The sequence below is a fragment of the Cervus canadensis genome, chromosome 7, assembly GCF_019320065.1.
Source record: "Cervus canadensis isolate Bull #8, Minnesota chromosome 7, ASM1932006v1, whole genome shotgun sequence".
Classification (NCBI taxonomy): Eukaryota; Metazoa; Chordata; class Mammalia; order Artiodactyla; family Cervidae; genus Cervus; species Cervus canadensis.
In genome coordinates, this window is record NC_057392.1 from 72,057,671 (window position 1) to 72,077,459 (window position 19,789).

The window sequence follows — 19,789 nt, forward strand, 5'->3', positions numbered from 1 at the left end:
TCCTGTTTTCTTTTGTTTTTCCTCAACCTCCCTCAAGCACACTTCAGAGAATGAGATGGGACTAGTGCCTCTCTGTGGTTTTGCCTGTAGTCAGTCAGGAACCCATGAGGGCTGGTCATCATGAGGTCTCTATGGTTATCATTAGAAGTGGTTTCGAAAAATTTATGCTTCTCTATCTTAGTGCAAAAAGGACACAGAAAGCTTGATACGAATGGGAATAACATATACAATAAAATATGAGTGTACTGCTAGAACCATCTCTGTACTCAAGTTTTTTTTTGCTTTTCATATAACAAAGTATCAAGTCTCCCAAAAGGCCAAGAGAAATGTATTAATACTGGCTGCTTATCTCGGAAAGTTGGGCTCAGATTTTATATTAAATTTTAGCGTTATGTGCTGCCAAAGCGAGCACTAATATTCAAATAATACTGACAGGTTAATCCTTCATCTTAATTTTTGCTTCATTAAATGGATCATTATTTTGGAGGAGATAGTATAGTGCAGTGGTTAAGAGCATGGACTATACTACAAAGCTAGATGGCTGGATTTAGACTTTTGGCTTGCCACTTACTAGCTTTGTGACTTTGGTAAGTGATTTAACTTCTCTGTTTGTGCATTTACACCATCTTCTACTTTTTACACTATGTATAAAAAATAAGTCTGTTTTGAGGCGGTAGGGAAATTTGCACTTTGGAGTTCTAATACACAGATGGCTACAAAGGAAAATAGTGATTGCATGCTGTTAGCTAATTCCTACCCCAACAATGAAATTTTCATTGTTTCTGAAAGGTCCATTAATGACTCCAGTTTTTGGCAGCTAAGAATTTTTTTTTTTTTGGCTGTGCAGCACAGCTTGTGGGATCTCAGTTCCCCAATCAGGGATCAAACCCCAGGCCCATGGCAGTGAAAGTAGGAGTCTTGACCACTGAACCACCAGGGAATTCCTGGCAGGTAAGAATTTTTTTTTTTTGGCAGGTAAGAATTTTAAGAAACATTTAACAATTCTTCAACTTTACAGCTTTAGAAGACAGACTGAAATTTTTTTTCACAGTGTTTTTTAAGAGGGTTCTCATGTGGCTGCTGCTTCCCAGGTGGCTCAATGGTAAAGAACCTGCCTGCCAATGCAGGATACTCAGGTTTGAGCCCTTGATCAGGAAGATTCCCTGGAGAAGGAAATAGCAACTCACTTCACTATTCTTGCCTGGAAAATTCCACAACAGAAGGAACCTGACACGCTATCATCCTTGGGGTCACAAAGACACAACTCAGTGACTGAGGACTTAAAATGTGGCTGCCACTTTAAATGTCATTAATCAATATATTAGTAAATGCTATGTGTATCTCCCCACTAAATATATAAGATAATCTAAAATTTCAAATTCCAACCAATTATAAAATTCACTGTCACAGAAACAATCTGATTTACTAACATCTTAATAAATATGTTTAAGTAGTAAATAAACCAAGGGGAAAAAGTTGGGGAGGGGGACAAAACCAGCATACTTCTTTCCAAGAGAAAAGTGATTTTTTTTTTTGGGGGGGGGCCCACATCATGTGGCATGAGGGATCTTAGATTCCTCACCAGGGACCGAACCTGTGACTCCTGCAGTGGAAACACAGAGTCCTAACCACTGGACTCCCAAAAAATGGATTTTTTTTACACCATTCACCATGAAAAGTTTTTTCCAAAGAAGAAGTACCTATAAAAAACATGGATATGTTACTAAACTGTCTATACTTCATCTTGGAATCAAGAAAAGATAGATGTCACAGCTGCCTTGATTTCACAAGGAATACAATAGCAATCACAAACAAAATAGAAGAGTGTACCTAGCTAATGGCTCAGTGGGTAGACACAAACAACAGGGACAACAGGTCAATTAGGAATCCCTGACAAAGTTTTGGAAAAGACTCCCCGCCTGTTTTCTCTAGAAAAAAAAGAACTTTTATGTTCCCGATAGGCACTGGTGTATGACTTTTTTATTGCTGATCCCTCAGTTCAGTCAGCCTGCAAATGTACAAATTTAACAGAACACAAATAAAAACTATAAAAATATGATGGTTTAACTCCAAATAAACACAGTTCCTGAGGTACTGAAGATATCCAAGTTACACATAAAAGTCATGCTTGAGCTATGCTGTAACAGAACTAAATGATGAAAACAGGGAAGGAGCTTTAAGACCATGGAGACCATTTTAAAATTACTATTCACATTATCCTTCACTAAGAAAGAAAGAGTACCTGTTGCAGTAGTCAACCACAGACTCCCTTGTTGTAAATAAAGCTTCCTCTCCTTTCTTGGCCTTTGCCCACTTTGAATCCAAGAGGCAATCCACTGCTTTTGAAGCTAAAGAAGAGATTAATTGTTTTAAATTTAGTATACAGCAGAACTTCAGTCTATCGAAATAATATTCTATAAGGCAAATTTCAACATTCTGGCATTCGAAAATAAAACCAAGTTCAACAGAAAATTTTAAGTCTGACACAATCATGACAAATAGCTCAATTTGTGAAACATACTGATAAGCAGCTTTTTAAAGTAATGCTGTGAAATAAATGATAAATCAAAAATATTAACTCAAGCAATAATAAATGAGAAATGTTCTTTAAAAAGTTCAAAATAAATGTAAATATCACTTTTATCAAACAATCAAAATATAGGACAAACCAAAAATCATCCTTTACCACAGTGAGAGAAATTCTGTCTCTAAGCTTTACCCACCAAGGAATAAGTTCTGTGAGCAATCTACTGTCACTAGAAAAAGCTAAATAGATGAGATCTGAAAAGAATAGCATGTCTATTTTTCAAACTTTTAATGACTAGCAAAATCATTAATAATAGCACTAAAGACAATATAAAGGAATTTCTTCTTGATAATGGCAATTCAATCTTAATTGATCAGACAGGCAAACTCAACAACTAATGACTTATAAGTTATGGGGCAATATTACAGATGATATTAGCTTATAATGAAGTTGTTCAGATTATATAAAGAACAAAAGCAGCTCCCAACTTGGTTCCAACAGACTGGTTTCACACTGAATTCTATACTGGAGTTTTTTTAAAAAGTTATCATTAAGTACATGTACTATCTGATTAAAAATTAATACTGAAAATAAATCTTATTCTATTATAAAAATATCTCAAATGTCATTAAAAAGTACTTTTACTATTGACATTTTTAATCATGAAAGGAAAGAATAGGATAAGCACGTGCCATATGCCCCTAACCTAGCTTCACCAATCATTCTTGCAAAGCACTTTTAAAACATCTGCCTATCCCCAAATTAGATATCTTTATAAAATATGTACACTAACATAATTTAAAATATGAAATCCTACCAATAAAATAATCAACCCGGTGACCCATCATATTGGTGGACTTTGTTGGACAGTTGAATCGAAGAAACTTGGCTACAGCCTTCTCTTCTTTAGATGGTTCACCAACTTCCTGCAAAGTAACAATATTACATTTAATGTAATCATTTACTTGAGACATTCATACACTGAAGAATAAATTAAAGATCTTTTCTGAAAATCTTTTAAAGTGTACTACAGGCCTTTCTTTCAAGCTTTTTCTAGATCAGACTTGGTAATCTATACAAAAGACAGAATGGAGATTCTAAAAATTACACATCTTTCAAATACAAGTTGACAGGGCCCAAAGTTGCTTGTCTCTTGGCCTCAGCTACAAGGCATTTATTTTGAGTTGTTTTTCCAGCATGGTAACCACTTTGTACCAGTTCATCTTTACCCTTGCCTGGTCTCTTTTTACAAGCTACAAGACAATAATTCAAAACATTAAGAGGTTGTCAATAGTGAGTGCCCAAATGTCAAAGTAAGTAGAAACAGGTGCCATAAATAAATGTTAAATAACAGCCAAAGTTACATACCCTAAACAAAAGACTAGAGATTGCAGGAGGAGTTCTCAAATTAACCAAAGATGGCTGTCCCAGTGTGGTCCCAGATACAAGATACTACTTGAGATGCTGAAGATTTGTATTCCTTTTCCCTTTAGGGTTACAAATTCTAGATACTGTCGGGGAACCCTTTCTCACCTTGCCTTTCTTCTTCCTTTCTGAACAGAGGTAAAGCAAAAATAAAAATGCAATAGACAAGTAAATTATAATCTCATTTAAAACTAACTGGGCTTCCCTGGTGGCTCAGCTGGTAAAGAATCCACCTGCAATGTAAAAGACCTAGGTTGGATCCCTGGGTTGGGAAGATCCCCTGGAGAAGAGAATGGCTAGCCACGCCAGTATTCTGACCTGGAGAATTCCACGGACTGTATAGTCCAGGGGGTCGCAAAGAGTCGGACATGGCTGAGTGACTTTCACTTTAAGAACTAATTAATGGGGATCTAATGAAACTTAAAAGCTTTTGCACTACAAAGGAAACTATAAGTAAGGTGAAAAGACAGCCGTCAGATTGGGAGAAAATAATAGCAAATGAAGAAACAGACAAAGGATTAATCTCAAAAAGATACAAGCAGCTCCTGAAGCTCGATTCCAGAAAATAATGACCCAATCAAAAAATGAGCCAAAGAACTAAACAGACATTTCTCCAAAGAAGACATACAGATGGCTAACAAACACATGAAAAGATCCTCAACATCACTCATTATTAGAGAAATGCAAATCAAAACCACAATGAAGTACCATTATATGCAAGTCAGGATGGCTGCTATCCAAAAGTCTAATAAGCAATAAATGCTGGAGAGGGAGTGGAGAAGGAGAAAAGGGAACCCTAACTTTACACTGTTGGTGGGAATGCAAACTTAGTACAGCCCGCTTAAATAGGAAAACAGTGTGGAGATTTCTAAAAAACTGGAAATAGAACTGCCATATGACCCAGCAATCCCACTTCTGGGCATACACACTGAGGAAACCAGATCTGAAAGAGACACGTGCACCCCAATGTTCATCACAGCACTGTTTATAATAGCCAGGACATGGAAGCAACCTAGATGCCCATCAGCAGATGAATGGATAAGGAAGCTGTGGTACATATACACAATGGAATATTACTCAGCCATTAAAAAGAATTCATTTGAATCAGTCCTAATGAGATGGATGAAACTGGAGCCCATTATACAGAGTGAAGTAAGCCAGAAAGATAAAGACCAATACAGTATACTAACGCATATATATGGAATTTAAAAAGTGGTAATGATAACCCTATATGCAAAACAGAAAAAGAGACACAGAAATGCAGAACAGACTTTTGAACTCTGTTGGAGAATGTGAGGGTGGGATATTTCAAAAGAACAGCATGTATACTATCTATGGTGAAACAGATCACCAGCCCAGGTGGGATGCATGAGACAAGTGCTCCGGCCTGGTGCACTGGGAAGACCCAGAGGAATCGGGTGGAGAGGGAGGTGGGAGGGGGGATCGGGATGGGGAATAGTGTAAATCTATGGCTGATTCATATCAATGTATGACAAAACCCACTGAAATGTTGTGAAGTAATTAGCCTCCAACTAATAAAAAAATTAAAAAAAAAAAAAAAAAAAAAGAACTAATTAATGGAAGTGAACAAAGAGTTTTGAAAAGGCTGCTTTAATCCTTCCTTGTTTTCTAAAATTTTCCCATTCCTTCTTCCAAATTTTCTACCACTTCATTGTTTATCATTTCCCATCTTGGTTTTATTTCCTTACCTCCTGAACTACTTTTGAGTAGTTAAAAGCAGTGTACTTATTCTCCCCACTCATATACTGAAGAAAATGAGAGCAACTTACATTTGTATATATCTTATTTTTTACCTTTAGAAGTTGTCTTACTGCTGTAAGTTACTAATATCAAAATAAAAGCATTGTCTTCACATTTTTAAGCACAACACATACAGAACTCAAGCAATATTTCTAGCAACGTATAATTTAAATGTGAATGATTTCATGAAGGTCTATTTCTTGAAATGAATAAAGTGCCAAATAATAGTGAAGAATTAACTGCTAAGAATCTAGACTGCTGTGAACAAATAATGCTGAAGACATTTATCTTTTAGGCAAGACATTCTAATAATACAAAACAGGGAAAATAAACTATGTACATTATCTGTATTTAAGTCAGTTTTTCCAAAAATTTCAAATAAGTCTGAATTCAGTTATGTTTGTGGAAAATAAGGGACAACTAACAAAGTCTCAGCTTTAACTTTACCCTGAAGAGGAGTAATTTGTGAGATGAAGTGAAAATCTGTACCCTTGTTGTTGGGTCATCAGGCAGCTACTTCTCGGATTTCTTCCTTTGCATTTCCCAACTTCTCTGCTTCAAACAGCCAATTAACAGTGCATGATTTTTATACTCTCATACTACTTCATTTGTGGGTTACTATCTGTGACAACAATAATTAAAAGCCCACACACTGTAAATCAACTATACTCCAATATAAAATAAAAATTAAAAAAAAACCTAAAAACCCCAAACATTCAATCCAAATGAAGACTATAATAAACACCAAATATTTATAAGAATAAAAGACCTTTAGTTTTATATGTAAAAACAAGTATGACAGAAAAACAGAATCTTAAAAAACTGTAAATTCAAACTTTAACACTACTAAGTTCACTACCATCTACAGTGTTCATAATTATTTAATCTGGGGTCCAGTCCACTCCAGTATCCTGGCCTGGAAAATCCCATGGACTATACAGTCCATGGGGTTGCAAAGAGCCGTACAAGACTGAGCAACTTTCACTTTCACAAAATATAGTTCTCACAAGCTAAAAAGTATTCTGTATTTTGGTTTTTGAAATCACACTAAAATACATTAGTATATGTAAAATAATAGCATTTAATTATGCCTGAGTAACACACTGAATTTCTAGAAGCCTCATCTATTAGTAAACAATATCCTGTATGTTCATTTACAGCCAAAAAAGTCACACTATATAAATAGTTGGAAATAATAAGATAGTATAATTGGCTTTATAGAGACCAATTCTACTTTATAATCATAGCCATATATGTTTAATTTTTCCCTCAGTTAATACATATGTTGTCAATCTAAAGATTTATCCAGTTGACTGATAAGTTGTTACTGGGATATGCTTGATTAAAAATGGTATGTGGGGGAGAAGTGATAAACGTAAATTGTTCAAACATATACTTACTGAGTTGTTTACCCTAAAATACCACTGGGTGCTACAGTTAATACCAAAAATTTCTTAAGGCACAATACCTAGATTATGTTACAACTATCCAAAACAACAACTGTTATTTTTCAAATGAGTGGCAGAAAAAATATTTTAGGAGCACAAAATGGGAGCTATGAAAGATCTCCTGGAAGAGGGACCTAGATTCTGAAAGATGAACAAATTTAGGATAAGCTGAATGAATAGTATAAAAAAACTGTGGCTGAAAATGAGCATAAAATTTGGTTTCATTAGAGACAAGTTAGAAAGCATTGTGAGGCTAAGTAGGTGTAAGTATAATAGGGCTAAATTACTATTTATTCAAAGCATTCTGAGAAATTTCAAATTTACCCTGTAAGTCACAGAAAGTTTTTGACTAGGAGGAGGACATAATGAGAAAAAAAATGACTGAGATACTGTTTTGGAACCTACATGTAGAATGAACTGGAGAATAAATGCATAAGGCAGGGAAACAAGTTAGTATTCAAGTAAGATGTGATGTGATACTCTGGACTAAGAAGGATTTTGATATCTGAAACATTTCAAATGTAGAACAGATAGGAAGGACTCAAAGATAAAGGATGAATGAAATTACTTAGTAAAAAATGTCAAATTTCTAGTCTGATCAACTAAAAGGACAGTTTTTCAATAACAGAACTTCGGGATGAAGGTTATTCTGGGGAGGAAACAATCACATCAACCTTAAGCATGACAAGTCTACACTCATACTAACACTCAAACCATTAACTAAACACGGTATCAATCTACTGACTGCTGATACAGGCACCACATGTAAAATATGTTATAAGGATACAAAAGAAACTGAAAAGTTCACTCTATTATTATACAGTAGGGAATCTGCTTCTACATGAATCCACAACAGTTTAAAAACCTCATTTTAACAATTAACTTCAAGTTCACCAGGCTCTTTTCCACAACTGCAAAAACATACTCAAGCATTCTATCTTCCTTCCCTTCCCCTCCTTGGTAAAGGCACTACTAAGCATGAACAGGATTGGGGGCAGGAGGAGAACGGGACGACAGAGGATGAGATGGCTGGATAGCATCACCCACTCGATGGACATGAGTTTGAGTAAACTCCAGGAGTCAAGTGATGGACAGAGAGGCCTACTGTGCTGAGATTCACGGGGTCGCAAAGAGTCGGACACGACTGAGCGACTGAACTGAACTGAAGCATGAATAAACAGAAAAGGCCCAGAAAACATGGACTTGGATAATCTCTCTCAACTAGACACAGAGTTCCTTATTCATTGATACTTGCTTAAAGTATCAGTAACTTCCCTAAAACATCTGACTAGCATTCTTAACAAGATATTTGTACAACAGAACTGATATCTTCCTTGCTCCTCCAAGTTCAAATCCTTAAAAAACTTCTATTATCTTCTGTGAAATATGACATGTTCATTATACCACATATAACTTATACATATTGTAGGCTGCCTCTGAGAGTTCAGGATTTGTGCCATCTGCTGGGGCTTTGAAGCCAGAAAGATTGTTATTGAAGCATACCAAGATTACATGACTTGGGAAGCTAGTAATACAGAAGAGTCTGCCATGGAATCTTCATTCTCACTGCTCCCCTGCTGCAGGCTAAAACAGTCTTATCCTCTTCCGGTCTATATATACATTAGACTATAGTAACTCCCCTCTTTGTTCCCTTTGGATGTAAATAAATCTTCAGAATATTTTCCTAACTTTTCTAGAAATCTAATGAAAAAATTGAAGGCCGTTTGGGAACAGCATCACCCACTAAAAAAGAGAAACCAGTTTATTAACCCTCAAATGAAGAGAACTCTGTAGCTCAATGAATGAGCCCAAATATCTTAGAATGAGCAAGCAAAGAACCAATACATTTTGAGGATGGACTGCCAACCCAAACACCAAGACGCCAGCGGTTGCAACTCACAGTCCAAAATTACAAAAATGGAAAGTTAGGGCAGAACTTTCTTTTTAAATTATTTAACAAATACTATTTTTATTTCAGAATATATCAACATTAAAAAATACTACAATGAAACTGGGGTTACCATTTCTAGCTATATATTATTTTAGCTGGTACTTAAGGTAAACTTTTTGAGAAAAAAAAATTAGATCAAGAGTCAGTAAGCCATGAGCTTCAATCTTACAGAATTTTTGACTTAGAATTTCTGCCCCCTAATTCTCCTACCCTCAAAATGATGAAAAATTTTTAAAATCGATTTATTCAACAGAAATAATCTTAGGTAAAAAATAAGTTTGTTGAATAAACTGAGCAAAAGAAATAGATTAGGGCACCAATTGTCAATTTGTATTTTTATACAAGCAGTGTTGTCTCAGATGGTAAAGAATTTGCCTGCTATGTGGGAGACGAGGGTTCCATCCCTGGATCAGCAAGATCCCTTGGAGAAGGGAATGGCTACCCACTCCAGTATTTTTGTCTGGAGAATCCCACGGACAGAGGAACCTGGTGGGCTACAGCCCATGGGGTCACATAGTCAGACACGACTGAGCGACGAACACTTTCACAAGCAGTGTAAAATATTTGTGAAAATGCAAATAGGTTTCAACTTAAAATCTGAAAGCCAGAGATCTTGAATAAATCATTTGCTTAAAGTCACATAGTAGCTTAAAGGATGAGGGATAACGGTAGTATAGTAGTATGAGGTTTCCAAAAAACCCAATTTGAAATTCCTTTTCAACTCAAATTTGATGGTACCAGGATTTTAAACTAACCTTTCTAGTAAACAGCACTTTGTTAACCTATAAGCACTTATTGTATGTTCTTGAACTTACATGGTTGCATATCTTAGAAAACTAACAATTATTTGTTTTCAAGTATTTTATTAATGTGAATTGAGAACACTCTCACTTGGGAATCTCAAACAAGAAAACTTCCCAATGTAATGTCAATGAACACATAGCTCACTTTTGGTTTTCAGTGGCCAGTAAAGTGAGTCCAAGAAGGAAATGTGACAAAACAGTCCTCTTGCTTCTAACTTTGATAGAATACCAGAAATCTAAAATTAGGCTATCCCAGAAAAAGTATACAAATTAACTACTTTTTAAAACCCTTAACTTACATGTAGCAATCCTTTCCCCCAACATACAAATTACATTCAAGGTCACTAATTCTATTATAGGTAAAAATCTTCTGTAAACATGAAACATCAAGTAACAAACAACAGGAAACAGAGTTGATATTACAGAACTTCTTGTCCAAAAGTCTTACAATAGGATTTTTTCTGTAACTTCAACTGTAAACACAGCCACTACATTTGATCTTTTTATCTAAAGTAACGTCAATATTACAGTTTCTGATTCCCTGGAGGGAAAAAAAAGGGAGCTTGATAAGCTACTGTATATTTTTATTAATTTGTTGAGACTGCATAGTAGTACTCCAAGTAGCACGCCCAAGAGCTCTACAACATTCCACACAGCATAGCTATATAGAAAAGTTGGAGGATTTGAGAAGTGTCCTTTATTTTCACTTAGCAGTATAACAACTTGGTTTTTAACAATCAGATCCTTACATACTTAGCTAATCCACAATTAAACAATAGTAACTAAAAATTTTTTATAGCACTCACAACTCAAAGGTTTATTTACTGAATAGGTAACTGTTAATCTTTCTTCAGCAGTGCTGAGCAAAAACCAAAAAAAATTATCCTAAACCCTTCATCCTCCGGGAGGTGGAAAAAGGAGTTATGTGCCAAATACTATTTTCATAGCTTTTATAACCTTTAATAACAAGTCATCCACTCACCTATTTTTTTCCACCACAACCCAAAGAGGATCCCTTTTCAAGGTAAATATTCCTTCTTATGGATTTGGTAATAGAGGGAAAAAGCTAAGTAATTTGACCAAAGTTACACAGCTAATAATTACTGACACTGGGGTACCAACTGGCACAGTATGGCTCAAGTTTTAGCTCCCAGTCACTAACACTGCTATACCAGTTTTTAATCTATCTTTTTGCTTAATATGAGATCACAATTGAAATAGAGCAGCTATTCAAAGTAAATTAGGATCACCTTTGTGACCACAGTAAAGAACAGTTGAAATTAAAAAAAAAAAAAGTTTACTTAGGGCCATAAAATGTACCATATGTGTAAATATAAGAAATTCAGTAAGTACTAATTTGACAACTTCAATACAAATTCTAATGAAAATATTATGTATCCAGAACTGACCAATAACATTAAATTTTGAAAGACTAGGAATAGTATAATTATAAACTTCTTTCACAATAATCTTAAGCTTTGGTTTTATGGCCTGTCTGAACTTGGGGCAGGGGGCAGGATTTGTCTCTTTCTGGTCCCGTTCTGTACTCTATTTGAAACTACTCTCTTATTTCTGCCCTATTACAAAATTCCAGATTTACTGATCACTGGCATCTTTTTTTCCCCTAGTACTTCAGACTTTTAAGGATAATTTTAACTTGCATATACCTAAATCACCCGTGGTGTAAGTTAAGTGATAAACTTTTTTTAAATGGGGAAATAAAACATCAGACGAAAAGTCATTCTAAGCAATGAAATAGTAAGGAACAGAAAGAAAATGAGTTAACAATTTGTGATTAGCATATTAACAATTTACAACATGCCCAATTTATGATGACATATGAAGGTTTCTAGGCACATAAACTAACAAGGAGAGACACATCGTGAGTCGAAGATGTTCCACATATTTAATCCTCTGAGCAGAGAGCATGAACAACAGGGGAAAATTGTAGGGAAGAAATACACAGATGACAGGCCTGTGGAATGAGGGAGGGATGCTATGTAGGTTATGAGGATGACACCCTGCCATGTCAAAGGTTCCTGGGCGCGACCCGCTCGTTGCCGTACCCAGAGTTTTGTTTATTTACATTGTGTAGCTGAAAGAAAGCCACAAAGCTTCAGCTGGACGCTTACGTTAATAATAAAAAGGAGGAAGAAGGGTACAAGCAAAAGAACACCCGGATACGCAGTTCGCCGCCTGGGCCTCGGGGCAGCTGACCAAACCCCGCTCACTCCCACCTCCTACGGTCCTTCTATCCGCGCACAAAGAACAGGCAGCTTTAGATCACTCCTCCGCCTTCTTCTACCCTAGTTACCGTGGCCTCAATTTCGGGACAGCTAAGGCGAAAAGATGGGGTGGAGAAGGGAGGGGAGGAGCTCGAGAGGGTCGATGTCTGCGCTTGGAGGGCGCTGACCTCCCAGCACAGGCCCAGGCCGGCGCCTCCATCGGAACCTTGAACTGACGGCCGCGCCTCCACGGCCGATTCCGAGCGCAGCGCCTTCTGCCTTCCGCCGCAGACCGAGCACCTCCGCCTGTCTCCGCCGTCTCCAACGCCGCCCTTCCTCAGGCCCCTCACAACGACGCAGCCCACAACCTGCGGCCTCGCGGTGGAACCCCACCCCACCTCGTCCTCGATTTCGCTTGCCCTTCCCGGGAGCTTTCCCAGCATCTTCCACTTCCGAGCGCCCTAAAGCCCCCTACCCCAGGGTTCGGCTTTGCTACCTGAATCCGCTTCTTGTGTCGCCTGCGTTCCGCCATGTTGGCCGCTCCGCCCGGTTCCCTCTGACGTGGAGCGAGGCGGGGGCGGTGGAAACCTCGCGAGAGCGCGCCCCGGGACCCGTTATGTAACCTGGCGGCTGGCGCCGGGGAAGGAGGGAAGCTGGCCAGTGATCGGTATCTGCCACTCCGACCCTGGGTATGCTTTTTCTCCCCTCTTTCGCCGGCTCCTTTTTTTTTCGCGGGAACTGGAAATCGCTGGGACCAGAAGGAAGTTAATAAGTGGATCAAAGAGCTGGAGGACTGGAAAGAGTCCTCTTGATTAGACATCTGACTCACCTGGAAAGCTGTTAAAATACAGATTCCGGGGTCCACCCCCCTCGGAGTCAGTAGGTTTGGGGTGGAGCTTTCCCCTTAGGATTTACTGGGACCTGTGGAATTCTAGACAGTCTTTGACTGTGATACTTCCTTTCTTGCCAGTGAGCCCTGCCCTATCCATTCCCCGTTTGTAAATCCTACTAATCCCATTTTGAAGGTGGGAAAACTGAGACAGCGGAGGTGCAGCGATATGAACTGGTTTATCTAAGGCTCCACAGTTAGTAAATGGCACATCCTACATTGAAGACCAATTATCTTTCCCCATGCAAAGTGGAGAGTAGTTGGGCTCATCTGACACAGACTTTGGATTCCGCATTCCATTTTCCACGTTGGTTCTCAAAACGCACTTTTAGAATCCAAGCGTCAGAACTCAGGGAGGTACGAGGAACTAATAAGATAAATAGAGAACATCTAAGAAGTTGAAATTAAGAAGACCGCAGGATACTTGGACACTAGTTATAACTATTGTTATTTTGAGTGAGTGAGTTCAGTCGCTCAGTCGTGTCTGACTCTTTGCGACCCCATGGACTGCAGCAGGCCAGGCTTCCCTGTTCCTCACCCACTCCCAGAGCTTACTCAAACTCAGGTCCATCCAGTCGGTGATGCCTTCAAATCATTTCATCCTCTGCCTTCCCCTTCTCCTCCTGCCTTCACTCTTTCCCAGCATCAGGGTCTTTTCCAGTGAGTCAGTTCTTCGCATCAGGTGGCCAAAGTATTGGAGTTTCAGCTTCAGCATCCAGTCCTTCCAATGAATATTCAGGACTGATTTCCTTTAGGTGGACTGGTTTGATCTCCTTGCAGTCCAAGGGACTCTCTAGAGTCTTCTCCAACACCACAGTACAAAAGCATCAATTCTTCGGCCCTTAGCTTTCTTTGTAGTCCAACTCTCACATCCATACATGACTACTAGAAAAACCATAGCTTTGTCTAGATGGACCTTTGTAGACCAAATAATGTCTCTGCTTTTTAATATGCTGTCTAGGTTGGTCAGAGCTTTTCTTCCAAGGAGCAAACGTCTTTTAATTTCATGGCTGCAGTCACCATCTGCAGTGATTTTGAGCCCCCCCAAAACAAAGTTTGTCACTGTTTCCATTGTTCCCCTTACTGTTTGCCATGAAGTGATGGGACCGGATGCTATGACCTTAGTTTTCTGAATGTTGAGTTTTAAGTTAGCTTTTTCACCTTCATCCAGAGGCTCTTTATTTCTTCTTCATTTTCTTCCGTAAGAGTGGTGTCATCATTGTTATTTTAGAGTTGCCCAGATGAAGATAATGGGCTTAAATTGCTAGTAAGTGGTTCTAGGTAGAAATTCTCACTTTAATGGAAGCTTTAAATATTTTAAATAGTAGAAAATTGGAAAAATGTAGAAAAGAAAGATGAAGGAAATAAAAATCCCTAATGCTACCACTCAAAGATCTGTTATCATTTTAGTTTATTTTCTTTCTTTTTTTTTCTAGTATTTATTTATACTTTGTGTGTATTTATATTTATATATTTCTCCCTTTCCTCCAATTGAGATCATATTGCATAATATGCCTTTTTCTCTTAATGTTATGTTGAACATATATCATTAAAAAATTCTCTGTTTACCATAGTATGTATGTAATCTAATAGCAATTAAATAGGCAATTAAGGCAAATAGTGGCATTTGATGCCTATTCTTTTATAAAATAAGATAGCTGAAGTTCATTTTTGAACTATGACATTCTGCCCTCCAGGAACAGGATCAGCAAGTCCTTTGGTTCCTTTTCCATCTGTAACCTAGAATCAAGGTATGTGTAGTCAGAGAGGGGTGAAGGAAAAAGTGATTTTTACCAATTAACCCAAGACAACACAATATGAAACTTCTTTATTTCCTTCAGGCCTCCCCATCCAGAATGAGGGTAGATCTGTTTTATACTGTTATATTTGGAGAATGGGCTTCCCAGGTGGCTCAGTGATAAAGAATCCACCTGCCAATGCAGGAGACACCAGAGACTCAGGTTTGATCCCTGGGTTGGGAAGATTCCCTGGAGTAGGAAATGACAACCCACTCCAGTACTTTTGCCTTGAAAATTTCATGGAGCCTGGTGGGCTGCAATCCATGGGGGTCACCAAGAGTCAACATGCACATATGCATGCATGAGCTTGCATGCATGCATTTGGAGACTACTGGCTCCTTTTCTAGGAAATCTGGTTCATAAAAATATTACTGCATTTAACAGATGTTCAGTGCATACAGGAGGCAAAATACTAGGTTAGGACTATAATGGGGAATGAAAACCCTTTGTGGAAAATGACTTCCTCTCTAGCTACTGCTCTATCACCTTTTTGTTCAGAAGAGATTTAATTTACTGTCCCCATATTCTCATTGATATTCATCCTTAGACTACAACACTTTGGTTTCTACCTCCACCACCCATTAATATTCACGTCAAGTTCAGTGGCTTCTTTTGTAGCGTCATATTAAGGATTTGACAATATTGACCATGCACTTAATTTATGATCTTTCTTTGGCATTTGTGATATTGGGTTCTTCCTTCTTGTTTCTCTTTCGACTTCTCTTTCTTTACCTAGCTTGTCAATGTTCATGGTCACCATGCTTCCATGTTCATCTTCTTCCCTTTTCTTTATACATTCTGGAGATTCTTATTCATGTTAATAGCTTAATTCCAAAATACTGTATAAATGTATATTTCTAACTGTCTTCTGTATATCTCCAATTAACGGCCAACTAGAAATCACCATTTCCCCGGCAAAATCTGTCCCTTTTACTGTATTTTTAAACTCGTAACTGCATCACTGTTCACTTAATCACTCATGCTAGAAACCTTGAAGATATCCCAACCAGTCAGTCAACAATCCTGTTGAGTCTACAGCTGAGGTGTTTGGAATCTTCTCTTCCTCATCTTTCCTACTGCCATTGCTTTGATCAAGTCTTTATCACTTCCTACCTGAACTGTTGTTGCAAAAGCCTCCTAAATCATTCCCCCCAGTTCCACCCTATCTATACTCTATAGACTATCTTCCGCTCCTTGTTAACCGCCCGCCGCCCATTCTCCCCAGCTGTGTATAGCAACATTAAGAATGACTAAGTTTACAATTATAACCCAAATGTCACATTCTGGGTCTTCCATCTGTGTAATATCTATATAAAAATAGCTCAAGCATTCTTCTCATCACCCCATTTATATCTTTGATGGTGGTAGTGGTGAGTTTTCTCCTGTTGCTCTGATTTCCTTCTGAGTTTGCAATCTCATTCCTGTCACTTGGCTTTTATTTCTTTCTCAAATGAAGGATATTGCCTCTTTCCCTTTCTTTTGTCAAAGCAAAACTGCTCTTTAGCCCTTGACCCTGTCACTTCTCCGCAGGGTTGCCTCTGAAACTCAGAATTTTGCTATATGGAGTAGAGAATTTGATGTCTTTACTCTTTATAAGATTCCTTTGGATACATAAATATAAAAACTCATTACCATGCTCTGCTAAGCAAAGAGTTTTGTGATTTGATACCCTCATTGGAGGACTGATGAATAGGTGGGGACTTGAAGAATTCAGTTTCCTGGGAGCTACCATCCCAGGAAGTGGAAGGGAATAGTATGTAAATGTATATTCCCATTGATTAGAGGTATGCAAACTGGACACTGATACATTTTAAATAACACTTCCTCTGGGTCCATTTGGTACGTTAAGTATACATGTATGACTAAACTGAAAAGAAAAAAATTGTAGGGAAGCATAGAAAATAATGGCCAGGGCTTCTGGGGCATTGTTTTTATAAAAGCACTTTAAAATATGTTAATTGATAATGTCAGTGACTTAATGCTGTTATCAGAAAGAAAAAATTTAATGTAAATATGTTTAAATCAAAATAAAATATGGTAAACCTAATTTTATTTAAAATTTCATTTAATATTTTTAAATGAATTGATTCTTTAGACTTCCACTCAGCAAACAGCATAAATAGGACAATGAGTATGTATTATTAAAAAATAAGCAGATATTTTGTTTTGCAAAGTATAATACAGGAATTTTCAGCATGCTAATATTAGACTAAGAAAAATTTTTAAAGTCACTTTGACTTTTTAACTGAAATGGTAATTGCTTCATCATTCCCCTAATTAAATCCTTGTTAATGTATACAGAGTTTCTCTTTTTTTGCACTTAACCCCAACTAATAGAGCAAAGATAAGGAAATCATGAGTACTCTGTATATGAATGAAAATTGTATTATTAATGTTGTTGTTTGTAAGGACTTACTTAGAGAAATTAGTTGCTTCCAAAATCATTGAAAGTTTGCAAGAGCAGGATCAAGACTGGGCCTGTTTGAATAACTGTCAGACCCTGCAGAACTAACCAGTCATGGGGATCTCTACCTTGAAGGAGGGTGGAATCCACAATAGCAACGCTGAGTTCAAGAAACTACCAGCTAGCTGTGATCAGCCTGTCAGGAAGCCAGGATCAGAAGTTGATGTCAACACTGCAATAACTGCCTCTTAGCTCCCACAGTCAAGACTGAACACGGGAGCTGTAGAAAAACCCTGTGTCTCCATGACTTTGCTTGTCAGCAGAGTGAAAGTCGGAAGCAGCAGAAAGAAAGATGGCCTCCTCATCACTTTTCTCCTTATGGTAGCCAACCAGTACACTGAATTAGAACCAGACTTTAGTTTCAAGAGAGTCTGAGAAATGAAAACTTTAGCTTTCTATCCCCTGCAGTGTGTCAGTTGACCATATCCAACCATCATCTTCTTTCTTAGAATCAGCTGGTTTGCTCCTTTGTGCTTCATCTTTAGACTGTGAGACCACACTTCTCCTAGTTCCCCATCCTGCTAAATGCCATTCCATACCCGCATGTTTCTTTTTTTTTTTTCTCCCCCACTTCACACTTGACAGAGCCTTCAAAGGTCAGGAAACCTTGTCACCTCCACAGTGAAATCTTCCCTGAATTCTTTCTCCAGTAGACTTAACTATTTCTGTTTCTGGGCTTCTATAATATTTCGTACAGTCAGTGCTATAGTATGTATGATTTGAAAGTGAAAGTGTTGTGAACATGGTGGGTCATCGGGTTAATAATGGGTGGCAGTAACAGGTCTGCTGAGGCGCAGAAGCTTGCCAACGGGATCAACATCATCGTGGCCACACCAGGCCGTCTCCTCGACCACATGCAGAATACCCCCGGGTTCATGTATAAAAACCTCCAGTGTCTGGTTATTGATGAGGCTGATCATATCTTGGATGTTGGGTTTGAAGAGGAATTAAAGCAAATCATCAAACTTCTGCCAACACGCAGACAGACCATGCTCTTCTCTGCCACACAAACTCGAAAAGTTGAAGACCTGGCGAGGATTTCTCTGAAAAAGGAGCCTTTGTATGTTGGTGTTGATGATGATAAAGCTAATGCAACTGTAGACGGTCTTGAGCAGGGATATGTTGTCTGTCCTTCTGAAAAGAGATTCCTCCTGCTCTTTACATTCCTTAAGAAGAACTGGAAGAAGAAACTAATGGTCTTCTTTTCATCCTGTAAGTCCGTGAAATACCACTATGAGTTGCTGAACTACATCGATTTGCCTGTCCTGGCCATTCATAGAAGGCAGAAACAAAACAAGCGTACGACCACGTTCTTCCAGTTCTGCAATGCAGATTCAGGGATCGTGTTGTGTACAGACGTGGCAGCTAGAGGGCTGGATATTCCTGAAGTGGACTGGATTGTTCAGTATGACCCTCCGGATGACCCCAAGGAATACATTCACCATGTGGGCAGAACAGCCAGAGGCCTGAATGGAAGAGGGCACGCCTTGCTCATTTTGCGCCCTGAAGAATTGGGTTTTCTTCGCTACCTGAAGCAATCCAAGGTTCCATTAAGTGAATTTGAGTTTTCCTGGTCCAAAATTTCTGACATTCAGTCTCAGCTTGAAAAACTGATTGAAAAGAACTACTTCCTTCATAAGTCAGCCCAGGAAGCATATAAGTCATACATTCGAGCCTATGATTCCCACTCCCTGAAACAGATCTTCAATGTTAATAACTTAAATTCGCCTCAGGTTGCTCTGTCATTTGGCTTCAAGGTGCCTCCTTTTGTTGATTTGAATGTGAACAGCAATGACGGCAAAGTTAGAAAGCGAGGCGGTGGCGGTGGATTTGGCTACCAGAAAGCCAAGAAAGTCGAGAAGTCCAAGATCTTCAAACACATAAGCAGGAAGCCATCTGACGGCAGTCAGTTCTCTCACTGAAGATACACCTTTGTCCTGAAATGGATTTTCTTTTTCTCACTGTAGGAAAGGAATTTGTGTTAATTTACGATTTGGACTCATCTAACGAGTATGAATTGACTTGGGTCGCCAGCACTGAGGTTTCCAGTGAGTCTCCTTTTTGTAGATATAAAACAGGTCGCAATGTCTTGATTGCCCAAGAGCAAAGCAAGGCATCTTTCTAGTTTTTGTGATGATAGGCTATTTCTAAGTGTAAATCTTTTTTTTCCCCCAAACTTGTTACTGTTTTAATGTAATTCTTTTGGTACCTTGAAAAAAAAAGAAAGAAAGTGAAAGTGTTAGTCAGTCGGTCGTGTCCAACTCTTTGTGACCCCGTGGACTGTAGCCTGCCAGGCTCCTCTACCAGGGAATTCTCTAGGCAAGAATATTGGAGTGGATTGCCGTGTGCTCCTTTAGGGGATCTTCCCAACCCAGGGAGCAAACCCACATCTCTTATGTCTCCTGCATTGGGAGGCCGGTTCTTTACCGCTAGTGCCACCTGGGAAGCTCATGTATGATTTAACATAGTTTAAATATATTTCTATATAAATTGTATA

The 19,789-nt window shown here is 38.3% G+C and overlaps 2 protein-coding genes across 2 annotated transcripts in view; one reads left to right on the forward strand and one right to left on the reverse strand.

The window, feature by feature from the left end:
- SEC62 (SEC62 homolog, preprotein translocation factor) overlaps nucleotides 1-12,950 on the reverse strand; it is a 32,292-nt gene extending 19,342 nt beyond the window's left edge. Inside the window, exons 1-3 of the mRNA XM_043473773.1 lie at nucleotides 12,637-12,950; nucleotides 3,345-3,453; nucleotides 2,243-2,348 (exon numbers count right to left, since the gene is read on the reverse strand). Of these exons, the coding sequence (XP_043329708.1) occupies nucleotides 2,243-2,348; nucleotides 3,345-3,453; nucleotides 12,637-12,672 (251 nt within the window). The 5' untranslated portion in view covers nucleotides 12,673-12,950. The remainder of the gene's footprint in view (nucleotides 1-2,242; nucleotides 2,349-3,344; nucleotides 3,454-12,636) is intronic.
- Nucleotides 12,951-18,041: 5,091 nt separating this feature from the next.
- On the forward strand, nucleotides 18,042-19,485 carry LOC122445175 (ATP-dependent RNA helicase DDX18). Its single transcript, XM_043474135.1, has one exon. The coding sequence runs from the start codon at nucleotides 18,057-18,059 to the stop codon at nucleotides 19,212-19,214; it is 1,158 nt and encodes a 385-aa protein (XP_043330070.1). The 5' UTR covers nucleotides 18,042-18,056; the 3' UTR covers nucleotides 19,215-19,485.
- The last annotated feature ends 304 nt before the right edge of the window (nucleotides 19,486-19,789 follow it).